The sequence below is a fragment of the Hemibagrus wyckioides genome, linkage group LG22 (genome assembly GCF_019097595.1).
Source record: "Hemibagrus wyckioides isolate EC202008001 linkage group LG22, SWU_Hwy_1.0, whole genome shotgun sequence".
NCBI classification, from domain to species: domain Eukaryota; kingdom Metazoa; phylum Chordata; class Actinopteri; order Siluriformes; family Bagridae; genus Hemibagrus; species Hemibagrus wyckioides.
In genome coordinates, this window is record NC_080731.1 from 20,003,478 (window position 1) to 20,021,365 (window position 17,888).

The 17,888-nt window shown below is 36.8% G+C and overlaps 2 protein-coding genes across 6 annotated transcripts in view; both read right to left on the reverse strand.

The window, feature by feature from the left end:
* Positions 1–5,978: 5,978 nt before the first annotated feature.
* LOC131343458 (uncharacterized) lies at positions 5,979–8,573 on the reverse strand. Of its 4 annotated transcripts, none has more exons than XM_058375166.1 (6): positions 8,201–8,573; positions 7,475–7,822; positions 7,357–7,392; positions 7,165–7,212; positions 6,974–7,002; positions 5,979–6,811 (listed from the first exon to the last, which is right to left on the reverse strand). In XM_058375166.1, exons 1-6 carry the CDS (start codon positions 8,427–8,429, stop codon positions 6,695–6,697), a joined length of 807 nt encoding a protein of 268 aa, XP_058231149.1. In that variant the 5' UTR covers positions 8,430–8,573; the 3' UTR covers positions 5,979–6,694. The 4 variants fall into 4 exon arrangements, with proteins under 4 accessions (XP_058231149.1, XP_058231146.1, XP_058231147.1 ...); XM_058375163.1 differs by having other exon boundaries at positions 7,165–7,263; XM_058375164.1 differs by having other exon boundaries at positions 7,357–7,395.
* An 8,340-nt stretch (positions 8,574–16,913) lies between these two features.
* Positions 16,914–17,888, reverse strand: part of LOC131343453 (BOLA class I histocompatibility antigen, alpha chain BL3-6-like) — a 19,754-nt gene continuing 18,779 nt past the window's right edge. For both annotated transcript variants that reach the window (XM_058375156.1, XM_058375157.1), the window contains exons 7-9: positions 17,814–17,846; positions 17,642–17,709; positions 16,914–17,506 (exon numbers count right to left, since the gene is read on the reverse strand). In XM_058375156.1, the coding sequence (XP_058231139.1) occupies positions 17,681–17,709; positions 17,814–17,846 (62 nt within the window). In that variant the 3' untranslated portion in view covers positions 16,914–17,506; positions 17,642–17,680. The remainder of the gene's footprint in view (positions 17,507–17,641; positions 17,710–17,813; positions 17,847–17,888) is intronic.

Sequence of the window (17,888 nt, forward strand, 5' to 3'; positions counted from 1 at the left end):
GTCCAGAGTAGAGTCAGTGTGTGTGTGTGTGTGTGTGTCCAGAGTAGAGTCAGTGTGTGTGAGTGTGTGTGTGTCCAGAGTAGAGTCAGTGTGTGTGTGTGTGTGTGTGTCCAGAGTAGAGTCAGTGTGTGTGAGTGTGTGTGTGTCCAGAGTAGAGTCAGTGTGTGTGTGTGTGTGTGTGTCCAGAGTAGAGTCAGTGTGTGTGAGTGTGTGTGTGTCCAGAGTAGAGTCAGTGTGTGTGTGTGTGTGTGTGTGTCCAGAGTAGAGTCAGTGTGTGTGTGTGTGTGTGTGTGTGTCCAGAGTCGAGTCAGTGTGTGTGTGTGTGTCCAGAGTAGAGTCAGTGTGTGTGTGTGTGTGTGTGTGTGTCCAGAGTCGAGTCAGTGTGTGTGTGTGTGTCCAGAGTAGAGTCAGTGTGTGTGTGTGTGTGTGTGTGTGTGTGTGTGTCCAGAGTAGAGTCAGTGTGTGTGTGTGTGTGTGTCCAGAGTAGAGTCAGTGTGTGTGTGTGTGTGTGTGTGTGTGTCCAGAGTAGAGTCAGTGTGTGTGTGTGTGTGTGTGTCCAGAGTAGAGTCAGTGTGTGTGTGTGTGTGTGTGTGTGTGTGTCCAGTAGTCAGTGTGTGTGTGTGTGTGTGTCCAGAGTAGTCAGTGTGTGTGTGTGTGTGTGTGTCCAGAGTTGAGTCAGTGTGTGTGTGTGTGTGTGTGTGTGTGTGTGTGTCTTTAGTCAGTGTGTGTGTGTGTGTGTGGGTGTGGGTGTGTGTGTGTCCAGAGTAGAGTCAGTGTGTGTGTGTGTGTGTGGGTGTGTGTCCAGAGTAGAGTCAGTGTGTGTGTGTGTGTGTGTGTGTGTGTGTGTCCAGAGTAGAGTCAGTGTGTGTGTGTGTGTGTGTGTGTGTGTGTCCAGAGTAGAGTCAGTGTGTGTGTGTGTGTGTGTGTGTCCAGAGTCGAGTCAGTGTGTGTGTGTGTGTGTGTGTGTGTGTGTGTGTATATTAGTGATTGCAGCTCTAAGTGTATTTTACCATCAGTGTGATTAAAGCGCTTCATCACTGCAGCCACATCGTCTTCTCAGTTCTCCTGTTCATCTCTCATACTCTCACTCACTTCATTCCACTCTTTCTCACTATGAACCTTCTTTATCCACTCTGTCTTTGGGACAAACTTCCTGATGTTGCTGTAGTTGACCTGCACACCATCCAGCATCCCAACAGCAGTGAATTGTGGGAAGTTAATTCCTGGTGTGACTCCAGTGAAGAAGTACTGGTAATAGTGTGTGTCTGTAAGAGTTTAACAACATTTATATATTAATTTATTAACATCACATGAAAAAGACAAATGTACATCCGGCACCAATAAAAATGTTTTATCAGAACAATTCACACTTTTTAAACTCTTTTCATTATTCTAATTATTATGTTTCTACTTAGTATTGTCTCGGTATAAATATCCTATTAACTGATCATTAAGTCCCTGTTTTGTACACTAATTATCATTTTACTACATAATCCGTCCTACATAAATCATCAGTTCAGCACATTCACTGATTATACTCACTCTGATTAAACTCCTTTTATTTCTTTATTCACTTTTTCTCTAATCCTGTTAGATCTATATTTTACTTTCTGTAAACTGATGAGAGAAACTTTTTATCCCACTCTGTAATATAGAAACTAATCTAAACTTTAACTTGGGTTTCTGCAGGTTGCTTAAATGCATAAATGAAAAATTTATGATGCAATGATAAAAAATAAATTCAATACAATTTATATTATATTAAATTACCAGTTGGTTGATGTACATAAAATAGACACATTTGTACAAAGCACAAGGTAATTATTTAATAATAATACTAATAAGAAGAAGAAGAAGAAGAAGAAATATAAAAATTTAAAATATAAGAAGAAGAAGAAGAAGAAGAAGAAATATAAAAATTTAAAATATAATAATAATAATAATAATAATAATAATAATAATAAGAAGAAGAAGAAGAAGAAGAAGAAGAAGAAGAAGAAGAAGAAGAAGAAGAAATATAACATTTTAAAATATTTATCATGGTCCTTGTCCACTGGTGTCTGGTGTTTTCTGGACATTTTTCCCTCATCATCATTCTAAGATGTTGGTGTTATTCCTCTCTCCTCCTCTTCCTCCTACAGCTCCACTCCTCCTCTCCTCACTGCTCTTTCCTTCTCTCTCTTCCTCCCTCTCTTTCTTTCATTCTGAAATACGTGTCAACTTTTATACATTATAATGATGAATGTAGAAATGTTTACAAATCCTTTTTAAATGACTTGATTATTTGTCCCTCTCGTTAATGTTAAAGTGGAGCAGAAGAAACTCGTTTCAATATATGTCTCATTTATAAACCTTTAACCCCGCTTTACTTTTTTAATCTTATTTGCCTCCTATTTTTGTCATTTTATGTACTCTTTATTCCCACGGTCCTGGTTTTATAATGAAGTCCATCACCCAGATATTAATCTAAATGAAATATAAACCCGTTAAGATTGAGAGGTTCAGGTTTCAGTCCTCCACTTTACCATTATAGTACAGACAGTAAACATTACAGAACTCACCTGCTGAGGAATAATGAAGAGAAAATGTGAGGAAACTCAGAGCTTTTATCCCTGCAGCCAGACATCTCTCAGTGTCAGCTCTGACCCGAAATAATAAAAGTAAACAAACAAACAAACAAAATAATAATTATATAAAGAAAAACTACCGGGAGGAGGAGATTACTGAACAGTAGTCAGAGTTCTAACCAATCAGAGCACAGCATTCAGTCACAACAAAAGCCAGAATTTAGACCAATCAGAACTCAGGATTCAGTTACGTCACTGGTTTCTGGGGCGTTTACTCTGCAAGTCTGCTGGAGGGAAATAAAACCAACGCAGTTTAATATCACTTTTGTTCATCTAACAACAATTTATCTTAAATTGAAACTATTTCTTCTTATGTAATTCCCTCTCTTAGCACGAGCTGCACTATAGTGTTGTGTTTTTATCGTTGTCCATGTGTGTTCTGTGTTCAGGCTCTTGTCTCCGCCCCTCTCTTCTCATTGGTTTAAAGCTCTATAGGGCGGTGCCGTTAAAAAGAGCTTCATGTGTTTTACCCTGATCCTGAGAGAGTGTTGAATGTGTGTGTGTGTTCTCTGATCCTGAGAGAGTGTTGAATGTGTGTGTGTGTGTTCTCTGATCCTGAGAGAGTGCTGAATGTGTGTTCTCTGATCCTGAGAGAGTGTTGAATGTGTGTGTGTGTTCTCTGATCCTGAGAGAGTGCTGAATGTGTGTTCTCTGATCCTGAGAGAGTGCTGAATGTGTGTTCTCTGATCCTGAGAGAGTGTTGAATGTGTGTGTGTGTTCTCTGATCCTGAGAGAGTACTGAATGTGTGTGTGTGTTCTCTGATCCTGAGAGAGTACTGAATGTGTGTGTGTGTTCTCTGATCCTGAGAGAGTGCTGAATGTGTGTGTGTTCTCTGATCCTGAGAGAGTACTGAATGTGTGTGTGTTCTCTGATCCTGAGAGAGTACTGAATGTGTGTGTGTTCTCTGATCCTGAGAGAGTGCTGAATGTGTGTGTGTGTGTGTGTGTGTGTGTTCTCTGATCCTGAGAGAGTGCTGAATGTGTGTGTGTGTTCTCTGATCCTGAGAGAGTACTGAATGTGTGTGTGTTCTCTGATCCTGAGAGAGTGCTGAATGTGTGTGTGTGTGTGTGTGTGTGTTCTCTGATCCTGAGAGAGTGCTGAACGTGTGTGTGTTCTCTGATCCTGAGAGAGTACTGAATGTGTGTGTGTTCTCTGATCCTGAGAGAGTACTGAATGTGTGTGTGTGTTCTCTGATCCTGAGAGAGTACTGAATGTGTGTGTGTGTTCTCTGATCCTGAGAGAGTGCTGAATGTGTGTGTGTGTTCTCTAATCCTGAGAGAGTACTGAATGTGTGTGTGTGTTCTCTGATCCTGAGAGAGTACTGAATGTGTGTGTGTGTTCTCTGATCCTGAGAGAGTGCTGAATGTGTGTGTGTGTTCTCTGATCCTGAGAGAGTACTGAATGTGTGTGTGTGTTCTCTGATCCTGAGAGAGTGCTGAATGTGTGTGTGTGTTCTCTAATCCTGAGAGAGTACTGAATGTGTGTGTGTGTTCTCTGATCCTGAGAGAGTACTGAATGTGTGTGTGTTCTCTGATCCTGAGAGAGTGCTGAATGTGTGTTCTCTGATCCTGAGAGAGTACTGAATGTGTGTGTGTGTTCTCTGATCCTGCGAGAGTACTGAATGTGTGTGTGTTCTCTGATCCTGAGAGAGTGCTGAATGTGTGTGTGTGTTCTCTGATCCTGAGAGAGTGCTGAATGTGTGTGTGTTCTCTGATCCTGAGAGAGTGCTGAATGTGTGTGTGTTCTCTGATCCTAAGAGAGTACTGAATGTGTGTGTGTTCTCTGATCCTGAGAGAGTGCTGAATGTGTGTGTGTTCTCTGATCCTAAGAGAGTACTGAATGTGTGTGTGTTCTCTGATCCTAAGAGAGTACTGAATGTGTGTGTGTTCTCTGATCCTGAGAGAGTGCTGAATGTGTGTGTGTGTTCTCTGATCCTGAGAGAGTGCTGAATGTGTGTGTGTTCTCTGATCCTGAGAGAGTGCTGAATGTGTGTGTTCTCTGATCCTGAGAGAGTACTGAATGTGTGTGTGTGTTCTCTGATCCTGAGAGAGTACTGAATGTGTGTGTGTGTTCTCTGATCCTGCGAGAGTACTGAATGTGTGTGTGTTCTCTGATCCTAAGAGAGTACTGAATGTGTGTGTGTTTAGTAAGGCTAGAGACAACAGGGCTATGCTACAGTATTACAGATAAGAGGATAAATCAGGGCATATTATCAAAGTAGAATAAAATAATAGCAGTATAATAAAAATAAAATATTTCAGTATTTTCAAGAAGTTGTACAAAAACGTACAAATTGTCACATGGGCTGTTTAAAAATTCTATTTATTAAATGTTTACCTTCTTCAATTTTTCCCAATTTCTGAATAAATTATCTGTCATAAAATTAAAAGATTCAGTATAACAGATTATTTAATAATGTTTTTGCTGATGTTTTAAGGTTGGTGAACAGCATGAAATGTAAGTAATAATGTACTGCGTCCTACAGGACACTACTGCAGTGAGATAAACTTAATAACATCACTCCAAAAAATTATCCCCTCAAAATAAAAACATGCAACTCACAACACTAATTAATGCTGTATCCATTAATAACAACATGGTGATTGTTTCCTGCACGCTTATATATTTATTCACATGGTTCTGAGGAGGCTGGAAAAAGTCCAGTACAAATTCTGAGGTGTGAATAAACAGCCCTCTGCTCTATACCAACAGGGGGGAGACCACTGAAAAGAGACTGACATTAGCTTGTGGCTTTCACCTTGTTCAAGTTTACAGTTTACATTCATGCTCCATGTGTGTATAGATGTGTGTGTGTGTGTGTGTGTGTGTGTGTTAGAATTAATACTTCAGTATTACTTTTCTGATTCTTGACAAAGAGAGAAGTGCAAAAACAGTAGACAAAAGGCAGGCATAAGACAGACACAAAGACAATGAATACAAGATATATGCAATGAACAGTAACTGTATTTCAATGTATATATGCAAACATACACATGTTCTGGTCAGTGATGCTGTGACCAGTTTAACTGGTGGGGTAAAAGGTAATGCTCACGACTTTCCTCAGATATCTCTTGTTAAAAACCTCCTGTATGGTCAGAGGGCAGCTGCAGTGATGTTCTTTTTTCCACCCTTTGCAGGGCTTTGCATTCAGCAGCAGTGGAGCTCTAATACCAGATCATGATGCAGCGAGTTAGAATGCTTTCCACCACTGAGCCGTTGCAGCAGAGCTGGTGTTTTAGGTTGGCTCACATCATCTGATGGAGGAAGTGGAGGTGTTGTTGGGCCTTTTTAATGATGTGTGACATGATAAACAATCAGGTGAGATCGTCAGCTATATTTACAACAAGCTGATCACACTTTACCCCACAAACCCCTCAAAGCTCAGTGCTGCATGAACTCTGCTCCTCCTCCTGAATTCTAGATACTACCTTTTTATATACTGAACATTTCCAACAACAAATACCAATAACTTAGGTTCTAACATTAGAAAAGGGTGTTTATATAAAATAGGGCTAATGAAAACTATTAAAGTATCCACTATTAGTGCATTCAGCAAGATAATATTTGTTGAATCACTTGTTATTAGCTACCAGCTGAGATGATTTTTCCTGTGTGAAAGCTAGCAGCCAGACAGCTACGCTATTGAACAGTAGTGTAATACGGGCTGTTTAGCTATTATTTTTTCCTAGTTTAACTAGATTTAAAAGAAAGCTTACTTTAATACATGACATCAAATTTTTTGCCTCTTTATGCAAGATTAATGATTCCAAGTCTTTACACGAGACTCTTAATAACAAAAACAAATGTTTCTTTTTAAAGGTAAATATTTTATTACAGTGAATACCAGATTGATAAACAGTAACATAACACAAGACAAATAAGATGTACATAATTTTGATAAATGCAAAGCTACCATAGATCTACATATTTACCATAATATAGTTATTTTAAATGCTATGTTTATTTTCTGTTATGAAAGTTCTGATGTTGCCTTTAGTAACAGTAACATATATAATAACGTATATATGACATTATGTCAACGTGTCATCACAACATTACTAAATTATTATCTGATAGCATTATATACAACATGTGAATATATTAATTCACTAAATCTTCCTGTCTTTGTTTTCTTCTTAGAGAACTGCAGAGCAGCGTAGTTCACTGAATCAGGCTCCTGATCCTGCAGTAACACAGAGAACATGTCAGAACAGCTGTAAGGGTTTATTTCTGCTCCAGAGAAGATCAGCCTTCATAATCTACAATGAGTATTCATAGTATTCTCCTATACATGCTGTGCCAATGTATCTATGTATTGTTTTTGAATACGTATTCTCAGATTTACCTCATCATCATGTCTGTCAGTTGTATCACCTACAGTAACACAGAAAAGTGTTTTTTTATAAAGGTTTTGTTTAGTTGTTTTCAATAAATGTATTTATTATACATTTATTCATTTAACAATGCAAATACACATAATATAATATAAAATTGTATATTTTATATTTTTGTTACACTAAAAAAGTAAAAATATACCAGCGTGTGTTTTTCTGTGCTTCAGTATGATGAGAAGAAACACAATCACTGCACCAAACACCACATTCAGTATGAAAGACAGATCCAGAGACACTGAACCTTGAAATGTTAATCATTGATAAACATATTAACATGATTTTTATAAAAAGCCTGTATTGGTAAGTCTTTTGTTAGAAGAGAAAAATGACAAACCTTCTGCTCTGTCTGAGGTAGACAGTGTTTTATTTCCTGCTGAAAAAAGGAAACATTAATTTTACATCCTCAGTCAGATCACTCTATATTTAAAAATCTCTTAACTCTATAAATTTACCTTTCATTTGTAAATAGGTCGTGTTGCTAAATCTAACTTGGTCCAGATGCATGAAGCTGCAGTAATAGAGTCCTGTATCAGAGACGTTTACTGCAGTGATTGTGAGAGACGTTTTACTGCCATGAACAGACATCACTATTCTCTCACTCTCACTAAAGAAGTAACACGGCTCTGATGGAGCTGATGTTAAAAACCTTTTACACCCAAGAAGAAATGGAACTGAATCACTCGTGTGTTTAAACCAGAAGATATTATCTGAACGTTTCAGATCATGTTGACACCAAATAGTGACGTTATCTCCAACTTCTGCCTCCAGACTTAAAGAGTTCAGAGTCTCTGAGAGCAAACCTGCAACCCAGAAAACACTCTCCTAATGTATAACATCTAAATTATTTTTCACATTAAATAATTCCAGGAAAGCATTACACTCAGGATTTGTGCTGATTCATACATTTCTAAATAACTGCTTTTCCATCTGTTACACATTAACTGAATATAATTCTATATTCTTCAGACACTGAGAAACTGGAACAATCTGAAATATTATTACACATTTTAACTCGTTTGGTTTTAACTTAAAGTGGAAATTAACAAACAGTTAATTAAATGCTTTTTAAAAGTTTTATTGTGCAAGTATTATTGTGGTGTATATTCAGACAAAATCTTTCAGTTCTGTAATATATTTGTCTGTTAATTAAATCGATTTATAAGGTTATTAACACTTACCAATGATGCAGAGGAACACAGACAGAGTCATAAACTGAACCATTGCTGTTGCTGAGCCTGATAGCATTGTGTATGAGGTGAGACAGAAAGAGGAAACTGTGTGTTCAGCAAACCAAATGATGATGTATCTGTGTGTAGGGGGTGTGGTGAGGATATTAACACTATATAACATGTCTACAGTTGTTTTGAATAGAATGCAGCAAACCTTCTTTTTCAGGAAGACCAGCATGTTCCCCAGTAATGCAGGGTTTGTGTTCAGCTGAATTGAAATAAAGAGTTTATAATAATTCCAGAGTGGATGTACACTAACGATGTTCAGAACACTCAGATCCTGTGGAGGTTATAAAGGAGACTATAATGGGAATTGTGTAACATCCCAGGGAGTAGAGCTGAAAATGTCTTGGCTAAAACTGGTAAATTAATCTGATTCCTATACTGGATATTGTTCCTAAATATTTGCATAAACATAACTGTATGACTTTTATAGCACATTTTCAGAAAGTAAAATAATTTTTTCAAAACCGTCTGAAATCGTCTGACTTTTGTCTTTGTCCAGTTACAGTACTAGCCATAAATAGGTAAATATGTATAAGTGAACTAACGAAATGTTTCTGATATCTATTCAATTTAATTCTGAAAATGCAGGTCTAGCACAGTATATTAAAGCAGATACGAACACTGTCTCTGCTTATAGACTCTCAGAAAAGACAAATCCTTAATGGTGTATTAAACCATATCAAAATCTCATATTCAAACATTTTAAAGCCTAATGATTTATGACCAATTAATCTAATACTGCTGATCACATCACAAATCAGTAACCACAGATTTAGTTTCACTGTTCTTAAGAATATTACACAAAAATTAGGTTAAAGGATAAGAAATCTTCTCCATGCTGAGTTTCATTTGTTATGTAGGTGATGTTTAAAATAAACACACTTCCTGGTGATGTGATGCACCTCAACACTCAATACTGTAAAGTCTATTTCCAATTCCTGAGGTGATCTTTTTAATGGTAGAACCAAGAAAAACCACGTGAAATAAATTTACAAAGACAGCAAAACTCTACTAGCAAAACGTGAAGTCACTTCCCAGTTAAACATATACAGTGAAAATAAATATGCAAGCAGTATCTTGTAATGAGAGATCACCAAATCCCACCAACTTAAATGTGGACTTTGCTGATATTTTGTCACAGATGTGCGATGTGATCATAAACCCTTTTTGTGTCCTGTTCTCTGTATTAATGCTCTTAATTAGCTAACTAGCTCACCATGCTTTATTACAGTACATTCAATCATGGTCAATTCATACAATTCATACAAAGTCAATTCAATCATTCAACCAAAAATATGGTCTTCTGAGAAAATTGAGCAGCACTCCTCATTTTGAAGTGCTGGGATGTTATTGTTAATAGCATGTAGCTTTGGTGAAGACTAGTTTATGCATGAGTGGCATGTCTTATTTGTTGTATATAAGTGATGTACATGGTAACATGTCACACTGCCACAGGTGTAATTTAGCAAAGGGGTAAGAAAAAAGTAAATGTGGAGTATTAGAATATAGAGGGTCTAAGATTTTTTATACTAACAATATGAAGGATGTCCATGTAATTGTTTTAAATCTGTTTGTGTGGTCCTCAGTAAACCACTGTGTGTGATCTAAGACTAGCTATGGAAAATAAAACTTGTTTTTGTGGTCTCAATGCAGCAAGTAGAGGCAGGAGGTGTTTGTGGTGGTGCAATGAAAAGAGATGAACATCAGCTTTGTGGATGGAAAATACTAAAACCACTGTGCATGTCTTTCTCTGAGATGGACAGAGGCTGCATTTGTTTGAGCAAAAGCCTGTGGTTTGTTGTGTAGCGGTCTGTTCATGTTTAGAGCTGTTTATAGTCCAGTACATGTGTGAAATAAATAAATACGTGTTTGGTCATTTGGTATTGTTTATCAGTATCAGAGGTTTTTTTAAATAGATAAGGGAATCCTATGAGATCAGTCAGTAAATAAGTATGTACAGAATGCACAATGAAAGTGGAGACTCCTCTGTCCCCTCTAGCCTGAAACATCCCGTCAGAAGCCCAGAGAGCTTCTGCTTTGACCTGGTAACTTTCACTTGCAGTCTTACCCCACTGATAATCAGTGTAATGCCTCAGCTTTATCAAGAAAAGTCCCAGGGCTAATTATCAGAGAGCAATAGACTCCTCACTGATGTGTTCTAGAGCCACTAGCCTCCACATTGTGTCTCTGAGTTTTATAGTAATCAGATCATAAGATCTCATCCTGAGTGGAGCTCGGGCCCCAATGAGAATATAATATGTGCAAGTTTACTAAAAAAATGTAGAACCTCAAAGAGAACTGTTGTGTCAAAGTAGCTTGTATTTATGATGGTGTGTGGAAGCTCGATTTATGTTTGTAAAATTATAACAAAAGACCATAGATATAGTCTGTAACACTGAGAGGCTCTGAACATCTGTAAAAAAAAATTATAACAAGTTTTAGATTTTTAATATTTTTAAGTGAAATTTTAGCACAAGCTCAAAAAACCTGGGAGTTTTGGGTCTTCAAAATCATGAGCTTTAGAGACTTGGGTTAGAGACTGACCCTCTGATGGAGAGGGAGGGGAGGGATGGACGTGTTTTTTTTTTATCTCAGTTAACTCAGTTGATTAACATTTTGAACTGGTTTAAACATCTGAACCGGTATAAAGTGTTCATCTCGTGTTAATGACTTTGACTTTCTTTCTGGTTTCCAGGACATTTTCTCTCTCTCTCTCTCTCTCTCTCTCTCTCTCAATTTTTCTGTATCGTAAATGTATCTACAGATGTATAAAAGGCATTGTTCATATATGCAAACACATACACTGATCAGTCATAACATTATGACCACCTGCATAATATTGTGTTGGTTCCCGTTTTTCTGCCAAAACAGCCCTGTCCTATAGAGGCATGGACTCCACTAGATCCCTGGAGGTGTGCTGTGGGATCTGGCACCAAGGTGATCCTTTAAGTCCTGTAAGCTGAGAGGTGGAGCCTTCAGAAACATTGGATCCTCTGTACTTGTTAAAAACTCTTTTGTTTAACCATTCTCTCTTTTTTTCCATTAGGTTCTCTCTTAAGTCTGTTGCATCTATGTTGTGTGATATTTTTACACTGTTAGACCTCCTGTGCTCATGAAGCTCCTCTTACTCCTATTACTGCCATACAGCATGTATGATTTATCCTCATATTGTTCTCTGTAAGCGATGTCTAGAATAGTCTCATTCAGAAACATGAGCACTATGTGCCTAAAGGAGACGGAGTGAGAGGGGAGGACTCCACCATGCAGGTGAGCCACTATCCCTACACCCTGCCATGAGATCAACAGCTCTACCAAACAATAGAATAATAGAATACATTGATCTGCAGTAGAAAAAAAACACAGAGATCACAATGATAAGAATGAGAGAAATGGATGATTAGAGACAGAAGGCTATAGGATTGTACAGGAGACTGCATTGTAATAAATGCGCTTTCGAGTCTATGCTCCTGATCTCTTGCTGGTCTTGGGGACATGGGGGACATTTTTTAAATGAAAAGTGTAGCTAGATTTTTACAAAATATAAACTCCATTATGTGGAGCTGTACAATATCATGTAGAATGTAGAAATATTATTTACATACAGAGCTCTGAGAGATCTTACAAACACCTCCTGCTTGTTCTTATGCTGTTCATCATGTAAATCACACAAAAAGGTCAAGACACAAAAGGTTTTTTGTTGTTGGTGGTGGTGATGGGTTTTTTTTTTTTTTCATATCTGGAACAGATATGATCTGAATGTGTCCCACATCCAGAACCTAGAGGACTACAGCTCTATTTCACAAGATTCTGGCATTTTAGTTTACTTTCCTCAATTATTTATATATATATATATATATATATATATATATATATATATATATGTATATATATATGTATCTATATATATATATATATATATATATATATATATATATATATATATATATATATACATATATATATACAAACAGAAATCCTGAACCTTTACTTTCCAGTCGCCAAAAACTTTCCAATTCTACTGATTATACAGTACTGACATTCCTCCAAGATTTCTATCTACAGCACATTTATCTTAGGGGGAAAAACCTCTCTTACACCTGATTCAGGTGATAAAGTGTAATTTAAAACACTGCCACTAGGTGGCCAGCTCCCTTTGACACTGGGTTTGAATAACTGAATCATGAGCATGTTGTTTACTGTATGATCATTTGCATGTAAACATCACTGGCTGTAGGACTTGAGATAAATATAGTTAAAGTTTTTACACTGTAGTGATTTAAAAGTTCACTACTGCAAATTATTTCTTTTTTATTTTATTGCATTCGTTTTAGTTCTGCACAAATCAATACTATGACAAGTTTCATATTTTAACTGTGACAAATAAACGTTATTCTGAATCTGATTATAACCTTGATGGAGAATCAATCTTTCCCTCACTGACTTATGAGAAGAGAGAGAGAGAGAGAGAGAGAGACGCTGTCTCTGACACTGAAAATCTGATACTGAAAAATACACTTAATTTCTCCTTCCTACTGATACACTGACACAACAGACACATTGTGGGAGAGACCTGAGTCGTCTACATGATCTTCCTCATAAATTCAGTTAAATAATAAATAGTATTTTCTTTCTAAGAACTATTTTAACTGTGGTGTCTGGTGAGTGCAACACTTCCTGCATTGAGCTCCCCCTAGTGGCTGGGCCTCTAATATCTTTCCCTTATTTCCTCCTTCTCTGGATGGCTTTTGTTTATTTAGAGGAATATTATGTTGTACTATAGGGGATATTCTGCTGCATGTGGTAACATACAGTATGCAGCTTAGGACACTGCTCTTGATTTTTTAATGAATTGTCACTTTTGTCTCATTTTCAGTGTCCAAGTCACAGTTAATGATTCGTCTTCTTTCTGAAGTGCAGATGATTCAGATAGATGTTCAGCCTGATGTTCTGTCTCTCAGTGCTGAATGAGAAACATGCAGCAGAAGTGAAAGCAGGAGAATGTGAAGACTGGCAGAACACCTGAGCCCAGTATGTAATGTGGTGTAATGTTAGAGAAAGAAAACAGGAAAGACCAGAAAGGGTGGGTTAATCAGGATGAGGGAGTGTGTGGTAAATATGCTGCTGAATTTTATTAGCACTTTCTGAGTGTGATCTGATCTGTCATTAGACTTTTATTTATCATTAAATCAGATTTGGATGTGAGTTTTAACTTATGTTCCAAAAACATCCCAAGACTGTAAAATGACATTGGAACTGAACTGAGCTTATTATGTTACAGCAAAAACCTTCCATATATAACGTCTATTAGAGCTGAGTGACACTGTAAGGATTTAGAGCTGAGTGTCTGTACCCCCTGAAGTGCTTTATATCATCTAACTGCACGGTTATTCTGCATATACCATGCATAGCAATTTGACAAACCTTTCATGAATAAATGAGTTAGATTTAATGCTGTGGAAGATCTGAGAGAGAAGATCTCACTCATGCTGCATTTAGTCTAATTATAAATATTAACATTTATTAGTAGTATTATTTTATGTGGATCTGAGTACAAGCTGTACAGAATCTGAGAACAAGACCATTAATTATAAAATACAACAAATTGGAATCAGATAAAATATATCCTGATATGTTAAAACATAAATACGACACATGATATGTATCCTGACATAAGATTTTCCCAATAAACTACCTACAAATAAACAGTAACACTGCAGGTATTTTTAAAATTGTCAAAATAATCCTTTAAACATTTGTTGATACTTTTATTTATTGCCGACAAAAATACACTGAAAACACAAGGGAATTTTACAAAAAGATCCTGATCCCCACAACATCTCAGGATCACGTGTCATAATTTAATCACAGTGTAGAGACTGTGGTGAAGTTCAGCCCTGATGTACAGCTTCATATGTAGATGTTCATCCTGAGTATTGAGAATGTTGAAGAGACTAAACTTTAGACAATCTTAGATCTCCTAAAATCTGTTCCTTATGTCTGTGTGTGTGTGTGTGTGTGTGTGTGTGTGTGTAGGAGTCACCCTGAAGTGTCTAAACTCAGCAGAATCTTTTTCATATCCTTACCCTAACCCTTTCCTCTCTCTCTACTTCAACTCCATCACTCAGTTCAAATCAGATAAAATGTCTCATTTTGCCCGTAGGGTTCAGTATTCAGATCTTTGTTTACAGGATAAAATAGATAGGCAAAAATAGCTGGGCAAAAAGTTTTTGTTTTTACAATCCTTAAATTCCTCCAGTTATTTTTATTTATTTATCTTGCTAAAACAATTCTTCGGATTCAGATGATTAAGTGTAATAAACTGAAGTGTAATTAAATAATTAAGTCTAATTAATAAAAACTGACACTAGATGGCGTTTTATCACTGGTTTAACTCTGTGTGTCTGCATCACCTGTACTTTGTTTTTGTTCTGTGTAGCACCTCTGCTCCAGGAGGAACAATGTTTCACTTCGCTGTGTACTGCATCAGATATATATGGTTCAAGTGACAATAAAGCTTCTGTGACTTGAACAACTGCTACTGCATTTTTGCACAATTCATACTGTCATGCTGCCAAGTTTGCACATACCATTTTATTTTGTTGCACATGTTTTTCGGTGCTATGTGTCCTGTCTTGTGTTGTTTTTTGTGTACTTTCTGTTTCTGCACTGTCTTGTCTTTGCTCGGTTTGCACCTAGTTGCACACGTTGCACTATATGAAGCTAGGACAAACTTCTGTCCTAGTTCTGTGTTGTTGTATTGTTTTGTAATTAAATGTTCTATGTTGTCTATGTAGCACCAGGGACCTGGAGAAACGTTTCATTTCACTGTGTACTGCATCAGCTACATGTGGTTGAAATGACAATAAAGCTTCTTGATTTGACTTGACAATACTGTTGTGGTGAAATCACATGATCAGGAAGGTATTTAATGTTAATCACATGACTTTCTGTCACTAAACCAGTCTGAAAGGAAAATGAAACTGACTGAGTGCAGTATAAACCTACACACACACACACACACACACACATCACTGATGAACACCTTGTTCCACATGACTGCTGTACTGCTTTAGAGGCTTTTAAACACATCTCAAAAACCTCCCTGATCCATGTTTAAGATGTGGACTTTAACATTAAAAAGTAACCGAGGGGATCTGAGGGAAATTCCTTCTTTCCACATTTTAGCTACTATTTATTTGTTATACCACTTAAATTTACAGTCTTTGTTACTTTTCCTCTTCACTTGTTTATTTATTTTCTGATACATTTTACATTGTATATGTAAATCCTAGTACATTATCAGATCTTGACTGTTCTCTAGTGTCTGGTGTTAGTGATAGGTGATAAACCACGCCCCCTAAGTAGCCTACGTCATACCCTATGTCTTTAGGATTCTTTCTACAGGAGCTGTAAGAAGAGTTATTAGGGGCTTGATTTCAGCTGTTATGAAACAAAGACACGCTTCATAAATGACTGTGGGATCAGGATTAAATGACTAATAAACACTTACAGTGTAGCAGAATAAAATAACCAGTAAACCCATTAAACTGAGCTGGAGCTGCTGCATGAACACCAACACATGAGGAGTATCATCACCTGAGGGTTTAATCTCTGATCTTCTGAAGAAGTTCACAGTAAAGTTGGTTTAATCTTTAATATTCGCCCCATATTCACTCCTCTGTATCTACAGAAATGACAGAGAACCAACTAGAAAATCCAGTAAGTTTCAGTAGAGTCTCCTGTTAAATCTCACTGAATGTTAAAGACAGTCAGTAAGGGAGTCAGTAAGGGACCGTCTACAAAGTGCATGACTTGTACAGTTATGGAACATTCTAAATACATTCATCTATCTGTTATATTAGACTAGAAATGCAGTATGATTACAGTACAGTGCCATGTGTGACTTAATACACCTGTAATATTACATAAAACTATTAAAAGAACAGTAATTAATCATAATAATCAGTAATAAATCATATTATTATAGAAATATAGAGATTTTAACTTATTGAAGGTTGCAGCAGTTACTCAGTGGGATGTTTGATTTATATTAAGTGTAATATAATATTAAAAGTCTACAGTACAGTAATAAAATATATTTTTCTAAAACAGAAGTGGTGTTTTCAGTTGAAGTTAGTACTCAGGAGTATGACTACAAGTGTAATGTCACATAAATGTGTGTAGAGTATGATGAGTGAGGGAATAAATCACATTTCAACAAATACAAGCCTAAAAACTGTGAGCACTGCTGCTCTGTGAGCATGAAGCATGCAGGTAGACTTTAGTTTTAAAGATGAATGAATCTCCATTGTTCCTCTTTGCTGTATATTTAAATAGACGAGTCTCTCCCAGCATCCAGCTCCTCATCATAGAGAGATACCAGCTGTGGAGGATGAAGATCACCAACATGCTGCTCATGCTGCATCACAGGGCAGGAAAACACTCTGAAAGGAAAAATCTTCTACCCTCTTCCACATACACCAGCTCACTGACCCTCACCATTGGTCAGAGAGAGAGTAAGCCCCGCCCACTCAGACAGCAGGTCAACCTTCTGCTCTTAACTCCACCCACAACTCCATCTCAAACTGTTATTCTTTCATTTTTACATTCTTCTCTCATTCTATTTTCTTTATTACAGTAAACACACACACAAGCATGGGATTTTGTGTAGTTTATTTCTTATAGCATTATGATAATTAATTATTAATTAATTAATGTTAATATTCTCAAGCTAAACAAATTTAAACAGAAAAGAGACACAAAGCAGTCAATGTGTGTGAATTAAAGACTAAACCCATTTTAAAGAGAAAGAACAGATGAAGTCTGATAACTGATTATAATGTGTGTGTGTGTGTGTGTGTGAGTGTGTGTGTAGAAACACAGTGTATGATGAGGTATAATGAATGATCGTACTGAAGCTAATAAAATACACACAATCGGCACAAGTGAATAAATTCATTTAGTTTCTTTAAAACTTCAAATTTAAAACATTCTAGAAATCCAGATTGTGAAAATCTCAATAAAATTAAAGATTAAAAGGAAATCAGCTGAGAAACCTACAGAGTAAAAAAATAAAACCCAAACAATCCTAATAATCCCATTTTACACCAAGAACAAGAGATTTACAAGAAAAAGCTCCTCCATCCAACACAGGAAGAACATCACACACCAAGATATCTTCTGAATAATGTGTGTGTGTGTGTGTGTGTGTGTGTGTGTGTGGTCCTCATCTCCATCTCCTGGTCTCTCCTAGAAAAACAGAGAGAAAGAAACAGGATCAGCTCTGAGCTGAGATTTAATGTGAGCTCAGGTTTTTCTGCTGGATTTTCAGTCCACACACAGATTTTTATTCCATATGACACTGTAAACATCATCATGTCTTACTCTCTCAGTTCAGCAGGAAGACACACAGTCATGCTTAGTCTAGTCGTAAAGTAATTCATGTTCTGAGGCTGTGAAATAGACAGTTACATTTTAGTTAAAACATGGACTAAACACTGCAACTAAACAATTCATTTCATTTTAAATAGTGCTGAAGAATCAAAGATTCACTCACAGCTTGGTGACTTTTCTGGAGCACGTCTGAAGCCTGAAAGACATGATTTGAAAAAAGTCAATATAAAATCTGTGT